Source organism: Lolium rigidum, unplaced genomic scaffold (genome assembly GCF_022539505.1).
Source record: "Lolium rigidum isolate FL_2022 unplaced genomic scaffold, APGP_CSIRO_Lrig_0.1 contig_55953_1, whole genome shotgun sequence".
NCBI lineage: Eukaryota > Viridiplantae > Streptophyta > Magnoliopsida > Poales > Poaceae > Lolium > Lolium rigidum.
In genome coordinates, this window is record NW_025900965.1 from 11,655 (window position 1) to 38,009 (window position 26,355).

General features: G+C 43.9%; 1 protein-coding gene across 2 annotated transcripts; it reads left to right on the plus strand.

The window, feature by feature from the left end:
• Positions 1–1,177: 1,177 nt before the first annotated feature.
• LOC124681784 (protein TPR1) lies at positions 1,178–10,410 on the plus strand. Of its 2 annotated transcripts, none has more exons than XM_047216605.1 (25): positions 1,178–1,315; positions 2,219–2,398; positions 2,519–2,632; positions 3,361–3,519; positions 3,628–3,802; positions 3,885–4,005; positions 4,535–4,635; positions 4,718–4,853; positions 4,996–5,105; positions 5,228–5,297; positions 5,410–5,483; positions 5,610–5,705; positions 5,787–5,879; positions 6,089–6,216; positions 6,299–6,545; positions 6,620–6,787; positions 6,878–6,973; positions 7,089–7,244; positions 7,327–7,437; positions 7,529–7,708; positions 8,031–8,159; positions 8,249–8,344; positions 8,534–8,716; positions 8,813–8,988; positions 9,899–10,410. In XM_047216605.1, the coding sequence occupies exons 1-25, from the start codon at positions 1,236–1,238 to the stop codon at positions 10,113–10,115; spliced, it is 3,396 nt and encodes a 1,131-aa protein (XP_047072561.1). In that variant the 5' UTR covers positions 1,178–1,235; the 3' UTR covers positions 10,116–10,410. The 2 variants fall into 2 exon arrangements, with proteins under 2 accessions (XP_047072561.1, XP_047072562.1); XM_047216606.1 differs by having other exon boundaries at positions 4,583–4,635.
• The last annotated feature ends 15,945 nt before the right edge of the window (positions 10,411–26,355 follow it).

Genomic DNA, 26,355 nt, shown 5'->3' on the forward strand with positions numbered 1-26,355 from the left:
TGCAAAAGTTATAGGCGTTTAAACATTTTAAAAGGATAATTAATGTGCATGATGTCATCATAGTGCATGTGCTACAAGAACCATAAATAATACTCCCTCTGTCCCAGTTCACAGGACTTACGCGTGTCCCTAGGTCGTAAATTTGACGATGATAATGCAAAATATGTATTACAAATTTTATATCATTAGAAAGCTTAGATACTCTACTTTCTAATAATATAATTTTTATATTATATAAATAATATTATATTGGTCAAATTGACAACCTAGGAATACGCGCAAGCCCTATGAACTGGGACGGAGGTAGTAGGTGTTCACACGGACAAAACTAGTCTACTTCCTTTTTTGGTTGAGTGCTCAGATGTACCAATGGGCACGCGGCCGCTCCCTAGACTCATCCTTATTTATGAATGATAAAGCGAAAAAAGCTTATTTTTAAAAAAATCGGTAATGAAATACCATGTAAAGATCGGATTTGGGGAGTCAAAATACGGGTGCCTAAACAATTTGCAACATCGACTCAATATTTCTTATAGGAACTCTATTGAATCTGGAGCGGTTGGTTCGGATAGTGCAGGATTAATGCACGTCACCGGGGTCCCATCTATCAATTTGCACGCAGTCGGTGCTGCTACGCAGCCGCAGGAGTACTGTACTTGTTCCACGCTAGAACGAGCCGAGATCCGAGAAACCCAGAGAGAGAGATCCACCCGTTGCGCAATTAATTTCACGCGTATCGTGTCGTCTCGTCCCGCAAAGAGAACCGAGCTCGTGTCCTGGGTACCATATCGTCATCTCGTGCGCACGTCGCGCTCACGACCGGACGCCACCTCACGAATATGCACCCGATTTAATCCCGCGCCCTTCGATTCCGCCTCCCCCTGCCTATCAGATACACGGATTAGCGTATCTATAAGCTCGTGAGCGTATCGATAAGCTGCGGCACGTATGGTAGATAAGGCAGTGGTGGTGGCGTGGGGTGAGAGAAAAGGGCGAGAGGTCTGCAACGCATCGAAGAAAGCGAGACTACTAAACTTTCTCTCTCCCTCGCCCCTCTCTTCATCCTCCTTCCACATCTCCCTACCCTCTCTCTCTTCACGGGACGGGCGGCGACGACGACGGCCAAACCCTAGATACAATTCGCCCCCCTCCGAGATCCGCCCCCGCCCCGAGGCCCGCGCGCCGGCCAGGCGGCAGAGCAGATCGAGTTCCCGGGTGCCGGCGGCGCGGGCGCCATGTCGTCCCTCAGCCGCGAGCTCGTCTTCCTCATCCTCCAGTTCCTCGACGAGGAGAAGTTCAAGGAGACCGTGCACAAGTCGGTACCCTCTCTCTCCTCCTGCTGCCCCGTGGGCTATTTTTCTTTTTTTTCTTTTTCACGGTTGGTTGGTGGCTGTTTGGTTGGGCTCGCAAGGCCCCTAGGGATTTCCTTCGCTGCGTGATGATTTTTTTTTTTTGCGTTTTTCACGGAACGAATCTCTAGGTCTTTTCCTTCTTCCTCAACTTGTAGGAGTAGTTGCTTTGGGTTTTGAGTTCATCGGGAAAAAAAATATTTACCTCAATTTTTTTGCTCTGTTTGATTTCTTCCGTACGTGCGGTAAATCCTTGCGAACTTTCGTGTATTTCCCCGGCGTGTCTGGTAAAAAATATTTCTCTCTCTCTTTTTTTTTTCCTCTCCCTGATAATAATTATTGTTAATTTAATTTGGTCAAACTGGATTTTCTTAGTAGTCTCTGCTGCAATTTCCCTTTTATAGTTGGGTGGTTCAGGGGTAGATTTGAAATCGCGTGAGTAGTCACTGAGCCGTGTCCTTTTCCGCTTGTTTTTTTCCTAGTGTTGCCCAAGTAGTACAAAACTAGTTTTCTTCCCGGAACTTGACTGTTTCTGCACTTATCGTGTGCGGGCTACTTTATACTAATAGGTAAACGATCTAGATTAAGTGTCGTTAGTCCAGTGCATTGTTGTGTCCCCTCTGTGGCGTCTTGCGAGTAAATCATCACTAGTACATGGTAGCGTAGATGACGGGTACCAGCATCAGTATTGACCTCAAGAGTCTGTCATTGAACAAATACTGCGACCTCGGGAATTGCTCTGATAGGATGTTGCGAGTTCTTAACCATTTTTGCCTGTTTGAGCTGTGACTTCGACCTATTATAATATTTAGTGCAATGGAACATCACATTCTTGTGAGGTCTCTCATCTGTCGTGCATCATGCTGCAGGCTTGAACAAGAGTCAGGGTTCTACTTCAACATCAAGTACTTCGAGGAGAAGGTCCTTGCTGGGGAGTGGGATGAGGTGGAGAGGTACCTCTCAGGTTTCACCAAGGTGGACGACAATAGGTATTCCATGAAGATCTTCTTCGAGATCAGGAAGCAGAAGTATCTCGAAGCGCTTGACAAGTAATATTCTCCTCCATCTTATACATTTGCACTCCACCCCGAAAAAAGGATCAGGGGTTTTTGGTTCCATGTTTTTGGAAATTGGGCGAAATTTATAATTTCTGTAACAATATCCAACAGGCATGATAGAGCAAAGGCGGTCGATATTCTTGTCAAGGATCTTAAAGTCTTCTCGACATTCAATGAGGAGTTGTTTAAAGAGATAACACAGCTTCTAACTCTTGAGAATTTTAGGTACAATCTGCCTGCCTCATGTTATCGCTATTGTTTGTGTTCCCTTATTCTCTATGATGAAGCCATCCTGAAAGCTTCTTGTAATAATTTTATAACCGATGTTTGTGTTATGTGTTTCCTCACCAGGAAACTTTAGTTTGTTCCTTTGTGTGAGTCATTAGCAGAATTGCAGTGCAAAGCTGTAGATATTCTATTGCTTCAGACTGTTGAAACTCAAACATCTTTCTTAGAGCGTTTTGCTTATATGTTGTTAAAGTTCTATGCTTGGTGCGGTTGTAGTTTGTCTGTAACCAGTAACCACATTATTCAATCTTTTGGTATGTATCCTGCATTGAAATTGAACCTGTAGCTGAGTGAGCACACTGGCACGGTAACTGCATAAACTTGTTAGTGCTTTGATAATCCAGTTATTTACTAAACGGCGTGCTTGAAACAATATTAAGTGTTATATAAGTCATTTGATAGTTTAGAAGTCATGCTGGTCTTTTCCTACAAAACATTTCCTGGTTAACACTATTAATAATGGATCACTAGTAGTACTTAGTTATTATCTGTAAATTTCTTGGTCGAGTGTGGTATTCCACAACTATTTTTTTAACAATATATGCGGGGTGTTCCATTTTTTTGTTGTTCTAATTTATTTTTATGTATATTATTAGTATATTGGCTTTACTTTTTTTTTTTAATGAAGTAGCTCAAATTATTTACTGCTTGATGTTCCCCTGCAGGGAAAATGAACAATTATCCAAGTATGGGGATACCAAATCTGCTCGCAGTATCATGCTGATTGAGCTAAAAAAACTAATTGAAGCAAATCCCCTTTTCCGCGAGAAACTTGTCTTTCCAACTCTCAAGGCGTCACGATTGCGGACTTTAATTAACCAAAGGTCTGGAATTAATAATCTTATAGAGTTACATTCTATGAGTTTCTGTTTAATCTTCCATTACTCACTCTGTGAATGTGCAAGTTGATGATTCCTTGAGAACATATGCAGCTTGAACTGGCAGCATCAACTTTGTAAGAACCCTCGGCCAAATCCAGATATCAAGACTTTATTCACTGATCATACTTGCTCTCCTCCAAATGGAGCACGTACATCACCTGTGTCTGTACCGTTGGCAGCTGTTCCAAAGGCTGGTGCCGCATACCCACCACTCGTGGGCCATCCTGTATGTTTCTACAAATAATTTCCTGCTTATGTTTGATTTATCATTGCTTTGTTACTTACATCCAGTATGTTCATCCACACAGCCATTTCAGCCTCCTCCTGCTGGTCCATCTTTAGCTGGTTGGATGACAAATGCTGCTGTTTCATCATCTATTCAGTCTGCTGGTGTCGCCGCATCATCAATGCCTGTTCCACCAAATCAAGGTATAGCCTAGACTCTGGCACCTTTTCTGTTGACATGCATGGAGTGGCTAGTTTTACATATCTTTGCACCACATTTTTTTCTACGAAGGACGATTGGTTTGCGTATTGATACACTCCCTTTATAATATTTCTGTGACCCAAATTTGTCCACGTTTTGTTAAGTGGACCTTTCTCCACACTAGGGATGACATATTCGAGCATAATCTGTAACAGACTTGGCTTGCTGGTTATTTTAAATCTGATTTACATATTATAGCTATATGTAAATAATTTCTGATGACTTGTATATTAAGGAGCATAATGTATTAACATTATACAGTTACTTTATGAGATTAATAACTTATGACTTAGTTCTTTCAGGATGTAGAGCTTTAGCTCAGTTTTAAAAAATCGGATCAAAAAGATGTAGAGCTTAGCTCCCCGCCAATAGAAATGAATATTTACTTTTTATTGTTGCCGTTTTGTTTGTTGTGATGGGTTAATGTGTCTTGTGACCTCAGTTCTATACTTATATTACATTATTCCCCAGCTGTCTCCATGATGAAACGCCCAACTATAACAGACTATCAAAGTGCAGAATCCGAGCAGCTAATGAAGCGATTGAGGCCCAGTGGACATGGTATTGATGAGGTAATGTTGCAAATGCAGTTAAGATTTATGACCACGTTGCATTTTGTATGAGCTAAACAAATTATCTGTACTTCTTTTGCAGGCCACATATCCTGCGCCTATTCCTCAACCTTCGTGGTCATTGGATGATCTTCCCAAGACAGTGGCTTGTACATTATCACAGGGATCTAATGTAACTAGCATGGACTTCCATCCTTCTCGTCATACACTACTACTAGGTATGATCAAGATTGCTAATTTAGTCTTTCTAAAAAAAAGATCTCATCACAACTAGCAAGTACAAAAGGTCTTTCTATCATTTGGTCAATCTTTGAATTTCAACACATTATCGATTTTCTCGTCATGTTTGCTGCTCAACAGTTGGATCTGCTAATGGTGAAATTACGCTTTGGGAGATTGGTCTGCGTGAGAGGCTGGTCTCGAAGCCCTTCAAAATTTGGGACATGCAAGCGTGTTCACCACAATTTCAGGTAACTGAGCACAAGTTGGATTCTGAATGTAATTTCCTCCTGTTGTGTTGTACCTTGTTTGCAAGCATCTATATGTTCTGATTTTATATATGTGCCTCAATTTTTACTTTTCATGAGAAAAGAGTGCCGTGGCTAAAGACTCTTCCATGTCCATTAACCGAGTTACATGGAGCCCTGATGGAGACTTGATGGGTTAGTGCCAATATTTCAGTCTTCAGTCAGTAACCCTGTATTGCACTTCTTTGTTTCTTAAGTTACTGTCCTCCATTGGTGCTTAAGTTTCCTTTTTTCATTTTGCTTTTAGGAGTTGCATTCACAAAACATTTGATCCATCTGCATGCATATCAGCAGCCAAATGAAACACGCCAAGTTCTAGAGGTTTGTAGAACTTCTAACTGCCTATCGAACTTAAATTTATAGATGTTATGTTTTTTTTTGCGGGTAACGATGTTATATTCCATTGTATTGAATCACTTTTGTTACTAAATCTTTTCTTCATGTCAGATTGAGGCTCATTCTGGAGGAGTTAATGACATAGCATTCTCCCGCCCAAACAAACAACTTTGTGTTGTTACTTGTGGAGATGACAAGCTGATAAAGGTATTTGATGTCTTGAATGGCTATCATCTATTTACTATTTCTCCGGCTTTGGTCTCCTGCAACTTCCCTTCCATTTTGTAGGTCTGGGATATGCATGGTCAGAAAATATTTTCGTTTGAAGGGCATGACGCACCTGTATATTCTATCTGCCCTCACCACAAAGAGACTATTCAGGTGAATGGAATATTTAGGCATTACCATCTTGGAATGCAATGATGATATCTGTTGGTTGCTGCTTATTCTAGTTTGAATTAGGGCTGTATATGAGCCATCATGGGTGGTTCCTGTTACTGTGAATTGAGAGAGATTAGTGCATAGGTTTTTCAAGACATAAGCATCGATCTGGTGTACTGATACACACTTTCATTATGTGTCCTGTGCAGTTTATCTTTTCAACTTCCCTGGACGGGAAAATTAAGGCGTGGCTTTATGATAATATGGGATCTAGGGTGGACTATGAAGCTCCAGGAAAATGGTGTACTACAATGCTTTATAGTGCCGATGGAACTAGGTAACATAGATGTGTTATTTTACTCACTAGAAGTGTATGAGTTGTTGCTGATGGAATATTTTACTTGTTCATCAATTCGCAGGTTGTTTTCATGCGGAACAAGCAAAGACGGAGACTCACATTTGGTTGAGTGGAACGAAAGTGAAGGATCTATCAAGAGGACATATTCTGGATTCCGTAAGAAGCCATCTGGTGTAGTGCAGGGTGTTGTGCAATTTGATACAGCTCAGAATCACATTTTAGCTGTTGGTGAAGATAACCAAATTAAATTTTGGGATGTTGATAACACCAACATGCTTACCTGCATTGAAGCTGACGGAGGCTTGCCAGTCAGTCTCTGTTCCCTAATAAATTTCCCAACCTTTTCTCCAATCAGTAATCTAACCTCTGTATATTCTAACAGGGCTTTCCGCGGTTGAGGTTCAATAAAGAAGGGAATCTGCTTGCTGTTACTACTGTAGACAATGGCTTTAAGATACTTGCAAATTCTGATGGGCTCAGATCTTTACGGGCTTTTGGAAACCGACCTTTCGAAGCATTTAGATCGCCATATGAAGCTTCTGCTATGAAGGTAAGTACATATCTTCTGGCATGCTATTGTCATATCAGGTTGTGGTTGTAGTTTCCAGAAAGTTCCTAACCTTGAATATCGAATTAATAGGTCTCAGGTGCTCCTGTTGTTGCGGGCATCTCCCCTAACATTGGCCGAATGGATCACTTAGACAGAAACTCTCCTGCAAAGCCATCTCCTATGCTGGTATGTTTATCCAGAAGATAAATGACTTTGACAAGTTTCATATGTTTTAATGCCTCTATGCTGACCTTATCCGCAACAGTCTAAACATCATTTTACTTAATCATGAATTTGATAGAATGGTGGGGATCCGGCATCTAGAAGCATAGATATAAAGCCAAGAATTTCAGAAGAAAAGCCTGATAAAGCAAAACCTTGGGAGCTGATGGAAGTTCTAAATCCCCAGCAGTTCCGTGTTGCCACAATGCCAGAAACTCCAGACCAAGCCACCAAGGTTTGATCCTTCCTATTCTTGTTTGTGCATTCATACTTCTAATCATGGATTTTCTGATAAGGTTATCAACCTTTGTATGCAGGTTGTCAGACTTCTGTACACAAATTCTGGTGTCGGTTTGTTAGCACTAGGGTCTAATGCTATTCAAAGACTCTGGAAATGGAATCGCAATGAGCAGAATCCAAGCGGCAAGGTATATACACATATTACTACTTTTCTATTGATTCCTTCTGTGTTTAGGTTAATTTAGGTTGGTGTATAAAATTTTCCTTTCATCTGAGCAGGCCACAGCCAGTGTTGTGCCACAACATTGGCAACCAAACAGTGGTCTTGTCATGGCAAATGATACCGGGGAAGCAAATCCTGAGGAGTCAGTCCCATGCATTGCACTCTCCAAGAATGATTCTTATGTGATGTCTGCATGTGGTGGAAAGGTCTCATTGTTTAACATGATGACATTTAAGGTAACTTTAATTATCTTATTTGGATGCATTTCCAGAGATCATCGTTAGGTCTTCAGTACCTCCCTCCGTCCATAAAAGATGTCGGAGATTTGTCTAAATTTGGATGTATCTATACACTAAAGAGTGCCTAGATGCATCCAAATTTATACAAACTTGCGACATCCTTTTATGGACACATGTAGTATTTTATTGATGGGTGGTCAACCAGGCCTACTATCTTGGGTGGCCCATGAAGCCTTTGTACTCTTCTGTTATACATATCCTTCTAATAAAGAGTAAGGTGCATTTTTTCACCAGAACGTTAACAGTGTCTCTCCTGCAGGTGATGACAACATTCATGCCACCTCCACCAGCATCCACCTTTTTAGCATTTCACCCTCAAGACAATAACATCATAGCAATCGGAATGGAAGATTCAACCATCCACATATACAATGTCAGGGTAGATGAGGTATTAAATTCTTGAAAATCTTCACAGATTGTCTCGGAGTTATTAATTAAATCATTGCTTTGCAGCCATATTGAGCTTTACCTTTTCAGGTCAAAACTAGACTCAAAGGACATCAAAAGAGGATAACCGGACTGGCCTTCTCCAACAGCCTGCATATACTTGTTTCTTCAGGAGCCGATGCACAGGTTACTACTGATAACACCTTGTTACCTCCTATTTGCATTTTCATCGGTCAGTTGTTTCCTGTTTTTGTTTTGTGGCCTCTTGATGACTGGCCATTTATGTTTGCCTTTGTTATATATTTGCTCTCTCTCTCTCTCTCTCTCTACCAGTAAACACTTTGGTGATTAGCCGTCTTCCTTTCTCTTTTGCAGTTATGTGTGTGGGCCAACGATACTTGGGAAAAGAAAAAAACGGTCGCTATACAAATGCCAGCTGGGAAGACTCCGTCAGGAGACACAAGGGTCCAGTTTAATTCTGATCAAAGTCGCTTGTTAGTAGTCCATGAGACTCAGTTAGCTATATATGACGCATCCAAAATGGAGAGAATCTATCAGGTAGCATATCATATATTTGATGAAAACATTTTGTTATGGTCTGTTAAATCTCTTCTTTTTCAATATCTGATAGATCTCTTTCTCGACTTGTTTCAGTGGATACCGCAGGGAACTTTGTCAGCTCCGATATCACATGCATCGTACTCGTGCAATAGCCAACTGGTTTTTGCTGCTTTTACTGATGGTAATGTTGCCGTTTTTGACGTGGACAACTTGAGATTACGATGCCGAATTGCATCATCTGCATACATGTCTTCGACTGCCATAAACAGGTATCCCCCTTTTGTACATTGGTTGCACAATATTTGCCTGAAGATCATGTCTGAAGTTCTGCGTGCTGCTGCAGTTTTAATTCTCATTTGCATGCTGATATTATAACCACCCGATAAGCAAATTCTCACTCATTCTGTAATTTTCATTTGAAAATCTTGGAATAATTATAATGGAGAAACTAGTGAACAAATATATATTATTCCCTCCGTCCAAAAATAGGCGTCTCAACTTTTTCTAGATACGGATGTATCTCTAACTAAAATACATCTAGATACATTCGTATTTAGACAAAAGTGAGACACCTATTTTTAGACTGAGGGAGTAATAAAAAAGCATCAAAACTCCAGTCTTGCAAACATCGAAAGCATTAAGTTTTGAAAGAAACAAGAACAATGGTGCTTTGAGCTTGTTAGGAAAAATGCAATTCTTTATTAGCACTTCTCTTTGTTCAAGTTTTGGTAGTATGGAAGAATATTTCATATGGGTGGACTGGCTTAAGGAGTACTCAACTTTGTACGACATAATCTCCCGATTTGAGGAGCATGATGTAACACATGAAAGGGTGTTTAATATGTGGGACAATGAAGTACAGGATATAGGTTATCACCAATGTCTTTATATTATCGTGCAAAATATATAGGATGGGTGCTGACTGTTGACACACATTAATCATTCCAAACAATCCATTGGATCTTCGCGATATTGATATTCCCTTTGTAAAAAAACAATCTGTTATCAAGTGTAAAGTACAACATATCTTCCGATACCAAGTGTAACGTATAATATACAGACAACAAGTTTGACATTCTTACGTTTGAATTCTCATTCCATTAAAGTTTCAGATTATGGCCATACTTTACTGGTTTTACATGATTCCTATGATCTAACAACCCTCTCTCCTGGCTCCAGCAATCCGGCCATTTATCCTTATGTTGTCGCCGCACATCCCCAAGAACCAAATCAATTCGCAGTTGGCCTGTCAGATGGATCTGTTAAAGTGATGGAGCCCTTGGAGTCCGAAGGGAAGTGGGGGACACCTGCTCCTGTGGAGAATGGGGTGGCCAATGGCAGGACGTCAGCGTCATCAGCTACCAGCAACCAGGCCACGGATCAAAACCAAAGATAGATGCATGTCGTCCTCTGTATAATCTTCAGATCTCTACATTGACTTGTTTGTATGTTTGTGTCAGCTAGGTCATGGTTGCAGTTCTTGGAAAGCAAACAGAAAAGAGTGTTAAGACCAGGGGTGTGTCTCTGTGCTGTAGCTTGTCAGTTAATTACCCTAGCTATGAGAGATGATCTTGTAATTGGGATAGTCTATAAGATGGGCGCCTTAGGTTTTCGGCAGTTTAACCGGGATAGTCGGATGCTGTTCTTGTCTTCTCCGTGCATGTAAATCGTTACATAGTCTTTCGAGCTTAGCATTGCCACATTTTGTTTCTGCCGACGTGGCTGTTTCTGCAAAAAGAAAAAAATTTGGTAATGCAATAATGACTAGTGAAATCCAATACGTCAGGTTTGGAGGGAAAGTCATATACGTTTAGTTGGTTTCTTTGGCTTGTGGTACTTCTTGTTTGACTATGTTTATTAGTTTCAGCTGATTACTGCATGCGATTCAGCAAAGCTCATACTGAATCACTGGCTAGTGTCAGAATAATTGTCAGTCTCAGTGTGTCCGTTGAGTTGTGCAAAAGAAAGATGAGCTGTAATAAGGTGGCAGATTAATCTAGCTGGCTTGCTTGTGTTGGCAGACGAACATATAATCAAGTCGATGAAGTCATTTCCAGCTCCTGCGAAAGAAAAAAATGAATTGACAAACGAAGGGAGCAGAGATGATCACATCTTAACTATAGGTAGTCGTATGATGTGGAATCGCTCCCATCTATTTTGCCCAAGTGCACGGACGGGGCCCCGAACAGATGGGGCAAACAAAAGACTTGTCCTCCTATCGTTGCCCTTTTCTACTGTACTTCATTTTCTAATCTACAACATGGTATTCTGCCGTGACTATAATAATCCAAATATGAGTAACTCATGCATTGAACGCCAGTTAGGATGTGAAAGTTTCAGATTCAAACGTCTTGAAATTTAAACTCAAAATTTTGAGGCGGCCTAAATGGCGAAGATGAATATCACACCACATTGTAGTTGTCACACATAGTACAAATATAAGATAGTTAAAAAAAGTTATCTACTCCCTCCGTTTGAATAAATAAGAGTTAAGATATGTGTATTCTAATCTACACAAGAAGACAAAATTATAGATCTAGATATGTGAAAAGTGCATCTTTAAATTTTGTCACATTTTTTGTGTGTGTATCCCATAATATAACGTATTACAGATTGAGATATTACATGCTTGAAATCTACATCATAACCTAAAACCTATATGTACATTTTTTCATTTCTTAAAAACTTCTAATATGGTCTTTTTTCAAAATAAAATGCTTTATAGTGAGCTTAGTCTCCATATACACATTTTCTGTACTGCTCCCTTTCGTTTTGATTTAGTCTACATTCTAAAAAAGAGACAAATTAGTATTGTATTTATTAATATTACTTCAACCAATCCAAACTACATTAAAAGTAGTGATATCCAATAAAAAGTAAAACTGCTTCGTATCCCGTGTTATTGTTGATAACAAAGCTAAATATAGACTATTTGAGAATAAATTTTAGGCATAGTAGAATATAGAGTATTTCAGATCGGAGGGGAGGGGGTATATTATTATCGGTAATTTTAAACTACATATCTAGCTAGCTTGATCACACAAGGGAAATTACTATGAGCTATCATTCTTTTATGTTTAGATTCTTTTTGTATTATCTGATACAATATGCTCATTTATCAGACACAATATGTTGTAGCAAAGCACAAACATATTTGTTACCGTATGAAAATATGTTTCATGATGTATCTAACGATAACGATTTTGTGTTGTACATGGTAATGAAAATTTTCTAGGAACTTAGTCAAACTTTTTTACATAGCTCGACTTCTTCGGAAAAATATAGACCTTTTTCATTGGAGCAGTGATAGTATTGGTTTCCATGATGTGTCCACATGTGCTCTAGCAGATAATTAATTAGGAAGTTGTTGATGCACATCCTTGTCTGGAATTTCTCCAAACATCTCAAGAAAAAAACTGCTAATGCAAATGGCTGATTCCGGCTCGACTAGAGGACCCATGCAGTAAAACTCAAGATCATGACCATCCTCTACAATCATATTTTGCATCCTTGATAACCCAATCTGGCATGACCTCCAACATTTGATCTTTCTCCCACCTTAGATCTAGGTGGCGAACAATATCCAAACGAGCTTGGATCACTCCAAATGGCCTCTCCACATCCTTACTCGCACTTTCTTGCATCAGGGCAAAGAGAGATCTTTTGTAGCTTTGTGGGTTTGGGATCGCCATCACAAATATCGCCCACCAAGGATAATTTCATCAGCAAGGTAGACCTCTTGTCATAGTGGATCATTTCATTTAGCAAGTCTTGCAATACCATAGGGGCTAAAGCACGTTGATGGCATTGTCATATCCTGATTCGATGAATAAAGAGTGCTAAATCCACATATAGTATGATGCCACAACTTCCAGTCTCGCAGTTGATTCACCAACATGACCAAGATATTCCCCTTGCTAAGCAAATGGACAATTTTGCATTCCGGGTGCAAGCAATCGATAGAACCAACAAAGCCTCTTGTAGCTCCAATAGCTATGAGTCTGTGTTATTTATTGGGCATTTGGTTCTATTATACATTATTTTCCAAACACATGCATCATTGCAACGCAAAATCTATAAAATTTCATCAAGGCACCTGGACTCGCCCAAAGGAATATACTCACCAATCTGACCAGCAACAACACCATCCGCAAGCATACAACTGGATAGAAAAGATGCAATTATAAATAGACGATACCTCGAGTTAAAATCCATCTTCAACTCAAAGTAGTCATCATAGTTCTTCGCACCCTCTATAATATGCATGAACCTATGCTTGGCCGAAACTATGTTGAATCTTCAATGCCATTGTAGAACCCTTGAACCTTTTGTTATCATGCTCATGCTCATTGCATTGTCCTTGTTCAAGAGCCACAATGATGATCTCAACTTCATCTCTACTATCATCATATTCTTATTCCAAGTTATCTCTTATGGATTCGTGATAAAATTATTCATCGTCATCCTCCATTTGATTTACAAATGTATACAAATGCCTATCAATTCAATTTAATATAAAAATCTACATTTCATAAAAAGGTGTACAAAAATGTGAAAAAGAACACATAAATACCTCTATACTTTCCAAAAACGGTGAAGTAGGGTCGCGATAATGCTGGAGGACACCATCAAATAACACGGATGTCGAGGAGCTGTCGAATGGTTGCAGGAGGGCTCGAGGTGGGTGTTGTTGTGCCACATACATGTGGTACAATGGGGTTGTCAATGGGTTACAATGGGAAGTTCATACTCAAACAGTGCTCCACAACCCTAATGGAGCTCTAGGACGCTCCAATCATCACAGATAGAGGTCATTTCAAGGAGCTTGGATGGTCGACGTCCATGGGCCGAATTAGCCCATACTGGGGGAATAGGAAATGGAGGTGGCGGGACTCCAATTAGGAGGGGAATTATTCCATATTTTGCATCCTTATTTTCAGTTGATCTTGGCTGGTTCTCCATTTCACATATTTTTAACCTTAAAATAGGCGCAAGATTATTGAAAATAGAGCTCGTTGAAAGTACGAGATGTCGCCTCTAGAGAGGGTGAGGGTGAATAGGCGTTTTAAAAATAATTAAGGATTTTTCTTGTAAGCATGCGGAATTAAACTAACGTTTGTTTTACAAGCACACAATCTAAATAAGCTAGGATCAACTAAGCGCACCAACAACAAATAGAGCTAAGCAAAATAGGTACAAGATATATGTAACACAAGTGATAAGCAAGATATAAGCTTCAAGCATGATGGCTATCACAACAAAATTAAACTCATGTAGAGATAACTGAGGCACGAGGAGACGAAGATGTATTCATGACTTTCCTTACATGAAGCAAGGTACGTCAGGTTGGAGAGGTGCGGGTTACCACAATGATTTCCCGAACGCCACGAAGTCTCACCAACTTCACGAAGCACAAAGGTCATTTCCTTATGGCTCGCTTTTCTTCCACTCCGGAGATGGCAAGCTCCACAACCACTTCACAAGCTCCAAGAAGGAGAAGTTAGACAAGATGATGTCTCTATCACAAATGTTCTTGTGGATGTTTTCAATGAAGGTATCGTATTGCTACAGATATCAACAACACTATAGTTCTACACATATGCATAGTTTATCAGGAAAATCTTACCAATGTTGTTAAGTATTAATTACAAGCAAAAAAGTGATACTATAGTTATTGAACCCTCCAAATTACCCACCTATAGAACTAAAGTTATCCATGCAATACAATGCAAGTTACCCACGTAGTTATCACCAAGAAATTTGCACCCCCATGTCATGGCTCTCCCCTCATTTATATAGGCCTGGGAGGGGCCACCAATGGTCCACCAACCAACCTTAGCACCTAAGGAAAGTATAGGAACAAACAGGGACACAATTTGTGGAGAATCACATTAGATCGGGGAGTTTTTGTGACCCAGAACACGAGGTACCATTGGTCGGTGGCGCCATTTTCTTCTTACAAACTCCGATTTAGGTCTTCTTCGGCCCGTTGGATTCGTATCAACGAGGGATACAACACCATGGCATTGGATCTTCATTATCTTGTGATGGAAAAATAAAAATTGCCACCCTTCAAATAGCTAAGTCCTAGTGCATGTAACTCCTCAATGTTGCCTCCTCTTGGCTTGTTTCTTTGTACTTTATTCGTAAACACTTGGAATGCCTACTGTTGACGTCAGAAACCCCCTGGCGGGTAGAGACGGGCAACACCGTAGAGCCGGGAACAACTAGGGCTGCGACTGGCCCCAGTCCCTCAGAGCGACGGCCCGCAAAGCCTCCTGGTCGCACGCGCCGATGCCAACTGCAAGGGCGTGCCACCTGACCTATACCTGGTCAGGAAGGTGTGGATGATGCCTCGCTTAGTTTCCTGCAGGGCACACACGTAAACGTTAAATACAAGCCTCGATCGGCTCTCAGGTTATCCTGTGAATCGGCTCAAAGAGCCGATCCACCCATGATTCGTACGAGGTGTCCGAATATATGGTGGTCCTGCTTGATCAAGGTAAAGCTGATGAGATCTACGACGATCCGGGGTTTTCACCGCATAATCGGATCATCCTACTCACGATTGGGCCTCGCGCTCGCGCACGGTGACCGTAAGCCGATCCTAGACAGGGCCTAAAAACCAACACGAGGTTGATCCCCGGAACATCCTTTCTAGGGCTAGCAAACGCCACCCTACACGCCGCTGGATCCTCCAACCCTTTGTAAGGCCTAACTATTGCGAGATATTAAACTAATCCTTGTAGAACAAGGAGCAATCGTAACGGATCAGATCTACTAAACTATGATCAAGCGGGGTGCCGCCCTACACCTAAGATAGGTTTAAGGGCGGCTAGACATGCAAGGGTTGCACTACGAAAGCATGTAATATGAAGAACAATGCTAACCCTAACATGTCTAAGATAACTACGTTGCTCGCCATCAAAAAGGCTTCAGTACGAGCAACGCATGAACAACGTGGGCAGGCTTGTGCTGCCTACATCGCAAGATGCGATCTAGGCAGCATGATGCTTACCGGTAGAAACCCTCGAGACGAAGGGGTTGGCGATGCGCCGAGATTTGTTTGTGGTTGAACGTTGGTTGTTGTTTATTCCATAAACCCTAGATACATATTTATAGTCCAGCGGACTTTCTAATGTGGGCGTGCACTAAACCGTGCACGAGATAAACTCTAACTTTTAATCTAGGTACAATCTACCATAATTAAAGATACACGGGCAATCTAGCCCAAATTCCCCGTGCAAGGCCGCTTCAGAGATCTTCCACGTGTAATCTTCCAAGCCCATCCTGACCGCGGCCCACCTCCTGATTTAGCCAAAATCTGGTGATAACACATGCCCCCTGGTTTTGGTAATGATAATTTCAAAACCACTCTGTTTTTCCTTCGAAGGGTCATGTCGTGGCAGAGCAGAACCGTCGCAGTATGTTTCATCATGACGACTTGCCTTCCCAACTTCTCTGCACGATTTGACAGTTTTGGCACCACGCCCTCGAAAACTGTTCGAAAATTAAATCTCCATCCCCCTTATTTAACTGCATCGAACAGTTCTCCTCTTCGTCCTCCCCACATTAGTACTCCCAAAAACCCTTCTGCGCACCATGTCTTCCTCTTCCTCCACCTCCTCGGAACTCTCCCTCGGGTCCTCCTCCTCCCGTGAGACGCCGCCGGACATTCGCGCACCAGCAGAATGGGACCTGGAAGACCACGCCTCCTCCATCTGGTCCGAGGACGATAAATCCTCGACCAGTGGGGAGAGCGACCTCCGCTTCCTTGCCGACGGGGAATCGGAGGAGGAGAGCGACGACGATCGCTTCTCCTGGGACGACTTCACCTCCTCCGAGGAGGCGAAGGAGGAGGAGGAGGAGGAGGACGAAGACAGCTCCTCCGACGAGCCGCCGGCCAAACGCCGCCACCTCCGGCCCGGGAACCTCGGCGACGTTGACGGCGACGACGACGCCGACGAAGAGGATGAAGACAACGAGGGTCCTGTCGGCGGCCGGCTGGAGCAGCGATGACGAGCCGGTAGGGAGCAGCGCGCCGACGGTGGCGATGACGGCAACGACGACGACGAGGGCAGCAGCGGCCCCTAGATAGGATCTTAGCATAGGGCCAGCAGTAGCAGACGGGGCAATGTATCCCCTAGCATTGTCTTTTGAGAGCAATCAGCTCTTCTATGTAAGAAATCTGGTTCATCAATGAAGAAATTCCCCAATTTGATTTTGCCGATTCTCTTTATGGTAATTTAGCCGATTGTCTTTCGTACTAGTTCTGCCGATTGCCAAACTGGTCAATGCCCAATAAGCCGATAGCATTGCATCGGTCTCTCACGATAAATTTCGAGGTAGATCCATCCGGACCCAAACTCCTGGTCAAACAAGGCCAAGCCATAATCGTGTAAACCCTAGGCCTTTCAGACATTCTTCTGCCGTATCCTTTCCTTCCAGATCCTCTTTGCCTTCAGAAGAGCCCTAGGACTGTTGCTGGATCAATTTAAACGCCGAAGCTGCCACTTCTGCAGGACAGGCATCACTTCTGCAGCGACGTTTTATAATCCTGCTCTGTTCTCTTTCAGCAACCATTGCTCAAAATCGAACTGAGGTGCAAAGCCAACCGATTTTAGCAAAATCGGCTTTCCCGACCTCTCGTAGCAAGTTGCCCCCCGAGCCTCAGCCGGGGTGGAAATAATGATGAGGACCCGTAATTCAGGCAAACAGGCCTGGGCTCGACCATGTCCGAGGGTGCTATCGTGCGTGGCCAATCAATTGATCACCTTTCATCCGTTGACAGTTTATACAGCCGATCCAGTAGGCTAGTAATCTGGCGCTGAGTAGGCGCCCTCAACATAGTTCTGGGCTTGTCGCTGGATCGTCTTGCATACTGAAACTGATAATTTTGCAAGATCAGCACCATTCTTCAAGCAAGTTGTGATGCAGAGTCAGCCGATTCCAACGAAATCGCCTCCCCAGAACAGAGAACCTTCAAGGTGAGCTGCCCCCCGAGCTTCTTCAGTTCAACCCTTGCGCCTTGCTGATCAGATCGGCTATTATCTTCGGCAGGCTGCAGCAATCTTCCGGTGAAGATGTCCCCGCATTTCTGACGCCCTCCAACCCTGGGCGCAACATCCCCTGGAAGTGACGAGTTATCGAGTCAACACGTGACAGCCGATGGCTTCGTCATCGGCGGTTCTCCTGGTCTTGGAAGAGATAAGCTCCCTTCGTTAGGCTCACCCCTACCCTGACTTGTACGTTTATGCTGCCCTTGCCGTTTAGTCAGGGTCTTAGAAGATGCCACGTTCCTCGCTGCTAACGCCGCCGATCTTGGAGACTTGCGAATGGGAACTAGGGGTCCTTGAAGGGAAGATCCACCCCCTGCTCCATTGATTCTTAAGTCGATGTCTGCACATCGGCTATGCTCGAAATTTTTTGAATTTTCGGCCGATTTGTGTATCGGCCCCCATACTCAAATACCCATCATCAAAGGATGAGACATTCTCTACTGCATATCCTCGTATTTTATCCACCTGGGTGCCCCCCGGAGCCGATCCTGTCAAGAGAATTGATGGTATCGGCTCTGTTGGATATCATGTTGAACCCAGGCAGAATGGATGGTGAGGATGATTTTGGCCGATCGCTGGAATCGGCCTCCCGTTGCTTTCTCGGTGAAGGTTTTGTGATGTCCCCTCACAAATCTTTTGGGGCCGATCACAAGGATCGGTCTCGCCACGTTTATCCATCGACATTTGCTTTTGTTACACGGTCAGGCCGGTGGATAAAACCAGCCTAACCCCGTTCTTTGTCACGTCGATGCGCTCACAGTCGTCCAAATTGATACCTGAGAGCGGCTCTTGACCTGATGTCTCCCAAATGTCCATGCCGGCCGTTGAAACCTCGACTGAATCATCTGGACGGACGACTTCTACTTCATCTCCATCTCACTGTATCAGGCATTGGTGCATCGTGGATGGAATGCAACAGTTGGCGTGGATCCAATCCCTCCCCAGTAGGACAGCGTAGGTACTCTTGCTGTCGACGATAAAGAACGTCGTAGGGACAGTTTTTCTTCCTACGGTCAGATCCACATTCAGAACACCTTGCGCGTCAGATGCTTGGCCGTTGAAATCGCTCAGTGTTACATTGGTCTTGATCAGATCCGAGCTGGAGCGTCCCAACCGACGTAGCATGGAGTATGGCATAATGTTGACTGCCGCTCCGGTGTCTACCAACATCTTGTTGATAGGCTGCCCATTGATGTAGCCTCACAAGTACGGGGCCTTCGGATGCCCGTAACTTCTTTCTTTTGGCTTCTCAAAGATGACCGGCCGTGGGCCGCGATCTAATTGCGCCACGGGTGCTTCATACAATCTTGGAGCGCTAAACTCCGTTGGAAGAATGAAGACCATGTTTGTGCCAGCCGATGTATCATCATCGGCTTTCCTCTGCTTGGGGCGCCACTCCATTCTTTGTGGCCGACCCTCTTCATCCAGGGTTCGCCGGATTTTGGCGGCCAGATCAGGCCGTGCCTTCCTTAGCGTGTGCAAGTACAATCTTTCAGCTTCTTCCAACCCACGCAGACGCTGAACCCTTCGCTTCTGGGAACGGCTGAGCCCATCAGGGCACCACCTGGGCCGATGATATTTATCTTCTTCATCATCGTCCTCTAGCTCCTCGAGATCTTCCACCCGAGCAGACTCAGCGTGCTTGTTCCGAGGTGGGAGAGGCCCTAGACGCTCGAACACGGACACGATAGCGGCATCCTTCTTCCTTTGTTTGCATTCAGGCGGTTCTCGATCGTTGGCAATCGACTCATTCCTGAGTCCCAGCAATGTTTGAAGAACGGACAGTCCCAGTGCCTATCCATGTTATCCTGCCCCCTTGACCTTCCTTCAGCGCGACGATTGTACCCGTCGTCGCTTCTACCATGCTGACGGTACCTCCCGACCTCTCGCATCGGACCGACAAATCCTTTCATCATCTACGTCGTAGTGCCGACGTCGGTCGTGCTGCTGCTCGTATTTGTGGAGGAGGTGCTCGGAGAGTGGACGCCGATACCGCACGCGTCTTATTCCCTCCCCGTCGGTACCGCCTGTCATCATCTTGGGGCCGGTCGCGTGGATCGGCCTCCTCTTCATCCTTGCCACGAGCGTGGCTGCTTTCTGCTTCATCTTTGCCATGGCGGCTTGCAAGCCCCGCCATGTTGACACCAAAGGAGAACTTTGGCTGGCCTATGGAGTGGCTGAGATCCACCATGTTGACGCCAGGCGACGGACTTGAGTCTCTATCGAGCTTGATATCGTGCGGCCGGGTCTTCTCAGAGGAGCCGATGAGTTCGGCTTCGAGGGTTGCCTTGATCTCGTCATGTTTCTTCTTGAGCTCCTCGGGCAGATCCTTGTACTTGACCGGAGTGCTTTCCGCCATCTCGGATGCAGACGGCGACGTGGTGGATGTTGAAGGTTGTCCCACCGGGCGTGCCAGAATGTGTTGACGTCAGAAACCCCCTGGCGGGCAGAGACGGTCAACACGGTAGAGCCGGGAACAACTAGGGCTGCGGCTGGCCCCAGTCCCTCAGAGCGACGGCCCGCAAAGCCTCCTGGTCGCACGCGCCGATGCCAACTGCAAGGGCGTGCCACCCGACCTATACCCGGTCGGGAAGGTGTGGATGATGCCTCGCTTAGTTTCCTGCGGGGCACACACGTAAACGTTAAATACGAGCCTCGATCGGCTCTCGGGTTATCCTGTGAATCGGCTCAAAGAGCCGATCCACCCATGATTCGAGACGAGGTGTCCGAATATATGGTGGTCCTGCTTGATCAAGGTAAAGCCGATGAGATCTACGACGATCCGGGGTTTTCACCGCATAATCGGATCATCCTACTCACGATTGGGCCTCGTGCTCGCGCACGGTGACCGTAAGCCGATCCTAGACAGGGCCTAAAAACCAACACGAGGTTGATCCCCGGAACATCCTTTCTAGGGCTAGCAAACGCCACCCTACACGCCGCTGGATCCTCCAACCCTTTGTAAGGCCTAACTATTGCAGATATTAAACTAATCCTTGTAGAACAAGGAGCAATCGTAACGGATCAGATCTACTAAACTATGATCAAGCGGGGTGCCGCCCCTACACCTAAGATAGGTGTAAGGGCGGCTAGACATGCAAGGGTTGCACTACGAAAGCATGTAATATGAAGAACAATGCTAACCCTAACATGTCTAAGATAACTACGTTGCTCGCCATCAAAAAGGCTTCGGTACGAGCAACGCATGAACAACGTGGGCAGGCTTGTGCTTGCCTAGATCGCAAGATGCGATCTAGGCAGCATGATGCTTACCGGTAGAAACCCTCGAGACGAAGGGGTTGGCGATGCGCCGAGATTTGTTTGTGGTTGAACGTTGGTTATTGTTTATTCCATAAACCCTAGATACATATTTATAGTCCAGCGGACTTTCTAATGTGGGCGTGCACTAAACCGTGCACGAGATAAACTCTAACTTTTAATCTAGGTACAATCTACCATAAATAAAGATACACGGGCAATCTAGCCCAAATTCCCCGTGCAAGGCCGCTTCAGAGATCTTCCACGTGTAATCTTCCAAGCCCATCCTGACCGCGGCCCACCTCCTGATTTAGCCAAAATCTGGTGATAACACCTACACACACCAAAACAATGAAAAGTATGAAAATCCTAATAAAACTACTAGTTGTGCAAATCCCTCACGGAATTGAAACATAACTTGTGATTATACATTTAGGGTTAAAGCTAGATAGATCATGTAATGAGACAAAAAAAAAAGTATATGTTTATGTAATGAAGAACAAATCGCTTTTTGGACTCATCAACATCCCCAAACTAAACCATTGCTCATCCTGAGTAAGATGGTTTATAAACTCATGCTTTCATCTAACTTACAAATGCAATTTAATGCCTTTTATTCTTATTTTTCCACAAGCTCAAAATAAGATAGCTCATATTTCTACAACGCATCACAAGCTCAGTGATGACGTTGGGACTCCAAGTGCAAAGTGTTGCGTCAACAGAGTATTTTCCCCCACAAGGGTTACTCGAGGGATTATATCAAACTCTCTGGGAACTGAACAAAAGAGTATACTCTTCTCTCTTCTTCTAACAATCTTGCAATTAAAGTAAAATGCCTTGTGTCCCAACCTCCACCGTGTGGTTGTCAAACACAAGGTTTCGCGTAAGTAAATAACACAAGTAGAAATAAACAAGTAAAAACTAAACTAGATAAAAATAATTAAGTAAAAAATGTAAAGGGGTTGGTTGTTTTTAGTGTTTTGGATGCAAATAAGAAAAATAAATATTTTTGTATTTTCGGATTAAAATAATGCAGCAAATAGAGAACAAGGTAAAAGCAATATAAATGTGTTTCTTATGATATAAAGTGGACCGGTGTTCATGGGTTCACTTGACTATTCTCTCTTAAAGTTGTGGTGAAAAAATATCAATTCATCAATGAGATATGAAGGTGCAGATAATAGTATATGTAAGATTAGAATTAATATGGGCATCACATCCTATCATAGAGATGATGCAACACATCTCTCTTATACTCCACAAGAAAAAACTTCATCAATCTTGTATTAAGAATTAATAGAGCATAACAATAAGTACTTTGACATGAAGTTTGAATATCAAATGTGCTACCTTGAATAAACAAGATCATCACTACTATCACGTGACGAACATAGCACATGCACTCACTTTATCCCTAGTGAGGTAGCAAAATAAATGCAAAGCCATAATAGATCATGAACACATTGTCACTATCCAATCACTAAAACCATGCTACTCCATCTAATGCACACATCACCCCACACATGCTCTTGCATATATGTTTGATCAGAACAAATACTTAAGAACGGGGTACATAATATGCATCTATCATTACATCTCACAATATAATATGATCAGATCTCATAAAACAATATCATAGAATAAGGATCCACCACATAGGTATTACAAATATGGACATTATCATGATAGATAGCTCATATGGCACTAAGAACTATGAAGAAAATGAAAGAAATAGATCAAGCTACTGCCAAAAACCCGTAGTCTGGAGGTGGACTACTCACACTTGGTCATGGTGATGATGATGAAGACGTTGGAGAGGGTGGAGATCCCTCCAGCGGTGATCCCGACGGAGTTTTCCCCTCCAATCTTCTCTGCAGCAGTCTCTGTTTTCGTGTTTCTCTGTTTGTACGTCAATAATATGTCCAATTTTTATCACTATTTTATATCATAATTTACTGTTATTCATTGATATATTTCATATTTAGAGATGATACTTATGTTATTCCATCTATTTTTGCATGTTTGATGACTATTGGGGAATTAACGGACAAAGCCAGGACTCTGCTGGAAAAAGGACCGTTAAGTCACCATATTTCTGAAGAACAACAATTCCCAGAAAATATACAGAAACTCCTATTTTTCCAGATGATGGAGGAAGCCAGAAGATGAGGCAGAGATAGGCCATATTTCTGAAGAACAACAATTCCCAGAAAATATACAGAAACTTCTATTTTTCCAGATGATGGAGGAAGCCAGAAGCTGAGGCAGAGATAGGCCAGGAGCGGCCCAAACCACCCCTAGGCGCGGGCCACCCCCTAGCCGCGCCTAGGCATGGTCTGGGCACCCTGGCCCCCTCTGACATCGCCCCCTCGCGTATTTCATCCCCCCGAGAACCCTAACATCGGGAGAGCAAACAGAGAAATATTCCGCCGCCGCTACGGGGCAGAAAACCACAGAGAGAAAAGCTCTCCAGCAGGCAGAAATCTGCCGGTGAAATTCCTTCCCGGAGAGGGGAGATCGTCGCCATCATCACCGTCATCAAGCTGGACTTCATCGGGATCATCATCATCATCTCCACCACCAGCACCATCATCACCGCCGTCTCCACTCCGTGCTGCTGCAGCAATTTGGGTTTGATACTTGTCTAGTTCATATGGGAAACTTTCCCGGTGTTGATTACCTCTTGTAGTTGATGCTATTGAGTGGAACCATTGAATTAACATTTATGTCTAGATTGTTGTTCATCATTATATCACCTCTGATTATGATCCATATGATGTCTCGTGAGTAGTTCGTTTAGTTCTTGAGGACATGGGAGAAGTCATGATGTTAGTAGTGGAACTATGTTGAGTAATATTCAATGATTTGATATTTAAGTTGTGGTGCTATTCTTCTAGCGGTGTCATGTGAATATCGAATACATGATACTTCACCTTTATGGGCCTAGGGGAATGCATCGTGTATTTGACTACTAATTGTGGGGTTGCGGGAGCGACAGAAACCCAAACCCCCGTTAGGAAACCGGTGCACGAGGGAGTTTAGGATCTCAAAGTTTAAGGCTGTGGTTAGATTTATCTTAATTACTTTTTTGTAGTTGCGGATGCTTGCAAGGGGTATAATCACAAGTATGCATTAGTCCAAATTGGGGTAGTGCATTAGCATAGGTTCACCCACACAACACTTACCAAACCATTGAAGATTGTTTAGCTATGTGAAGCGAAAGCACTTGACGAGATTCCCGTGTGTCCTCAGGAACGTTTGGTCATCATAAGTACAATAACCGGCTTGTCCTTTGCTCTAAAAATGATTGGGCCACTCGCTGCAATTATTATTACTGTATTTTATTTACTCGTACTTTATTTACCTGCAATACCAAATACCCCTGCAAACCTGTTCGTTAGTGTTTACAGTGAATCCTTGATCAAAACTGTTCGTCAATACCTTCTGCTCCTCGTTGGGTTCGACACTCTTATTTATCGAAAGTACTACGATACACCCCCTATACTTGTTGGTCATCAGCCACTCTCCTCCCGAGAACTCTTCGGGGTCATATATATAGTCATTTTTAGGGCAAAATATGTCTGTGAGAGAAAGAATCAGGGCAAACGGACGATCGACGCCTGAAAGATGGGGGGTGGGGGTGGGTGGCGCACCCTAACATACTGGGCGCGCCACCTGGCCTCTTTTGGCCCTTAGACCTCTCCGGGTGTGCTTAAAAAATCTCAGGTCAATTTGACTCCGTATAGGTCTCTGAAAATGAAAAATACACAAAACAGGGGGTTTCCTATTCTGCAATGTTATAACCCAAATAAAATGGATCATTGGTAAATCCCCAAAAATCAATGTAAAATATGGTATTATCATCATATATGTTGCAAATATGTGGGAATTCAATATGATAAAAGATAAAGTTCATGTATGCATTTTACATGCATCAACGATCAACGGCCTCGCAAAACTTTTTTTGCCACTAAAGCCATCCGGGGGCGACATGCGACTCGGTGCTCGCTCGCAAAAGAAATACCTGAAGCAGTAAATGGGCCAACACCATTGAACCGTGGGGTGCGCGCATGGTGTCTAGTTGACACATAACGCGTCAAATAGGGAACCCCGTCATTGGGCGCAACATGGGCGTAATAGTAGCCCTTAGAGCATCCCCACTCGCCCTCCCTAAAGGCCCCCTATAGGCCTTTGGGGAGTGACGGCGCTCAAATTCTTGCCCAACCGCAGCCCCCAATTTTTTTTAGGCGCGATCTAACATTGTATCCGATGACCCCAGGCCGAACCCAGTAGAAAGGGAGTCTAGCGAAGGCGCCAATGCGCCGCGTGTTGCCGGGAAAGATGCGGGAAGAAGGCGCGGGAAACACCTCCTCGCAATGGACCCGCCCCATCAGCCTCGGCGGAGTTGTCTTCCTGCTCGCCTTCCGCGCCCACCCATCAAAGGCTGCTCGCCTGCTAGCCTTCTGCGTCGAGTTACGTCGGCGTTAATGCGCCTGCTCGTCTTCAGTGCCGCCTGCTCGCCTTCCGCGTCGAGTCGCGCTGGCGTTAATGTGCCTGCTCGTCTTCAGCGCCGCCTACTCGTCTTCAGCGGCGGATTTAATGCCCGCCAACGGGCTTCCTCGGCGCTATATAAACTGTCGCGCCTCCCTCGCCGCGCATTCCACCTCCCCTCTCCTCGTCCAATCCTCCAAACCTCTACCGCGTCGTCGTCCTACAACACCCCCTAGCCGCCATGACCACCAAGACCAAGAGAGGGCGGGTGCCGCCGCCAACGGCTTCGGCCGGCGGTGCCTCCATGTCAACGAGGCGCGCACCCACTGGGACGTGCGCTACCCCGTCCCACCGGACATGCGCTGTCCGAGGGGTGGGCTCTCAGTTGTGGCGGCTTGCCGGCTGATGTCTACGCACGCTTCTATTCCTGTAGACAGTGTTGGGCCTCCAAGAGCAGAGGTTTGTAGAACACCAGCAAGTTTCCCTTAAGTGAATCACCCAAGGTTTATCGAACTCAGGGAGGTAGAGGTCAAAGATATCCCTCTCAAGCAACCCTGCAATTACGATACAAGAAGTCTCTTGTGTCCCCAACACACCCAATACACTTGTCAGATGTATAGGTGCACTAGTTCGGCGAAGAGATAGTGAAATACAAGTAATATGGATGATTGTAAGTAGTAATTGCAATCTGAAATAAAGATGGCAGCAAGCAAACATGTAACAGAACTTGTTGGAAACGGTGTTTCAATGCTTAGAAACAAGGCCTAGGGATCATACTTTCACTAGTGGACACTCCCAACATTGATCTGATGAGGACACGATTACCTC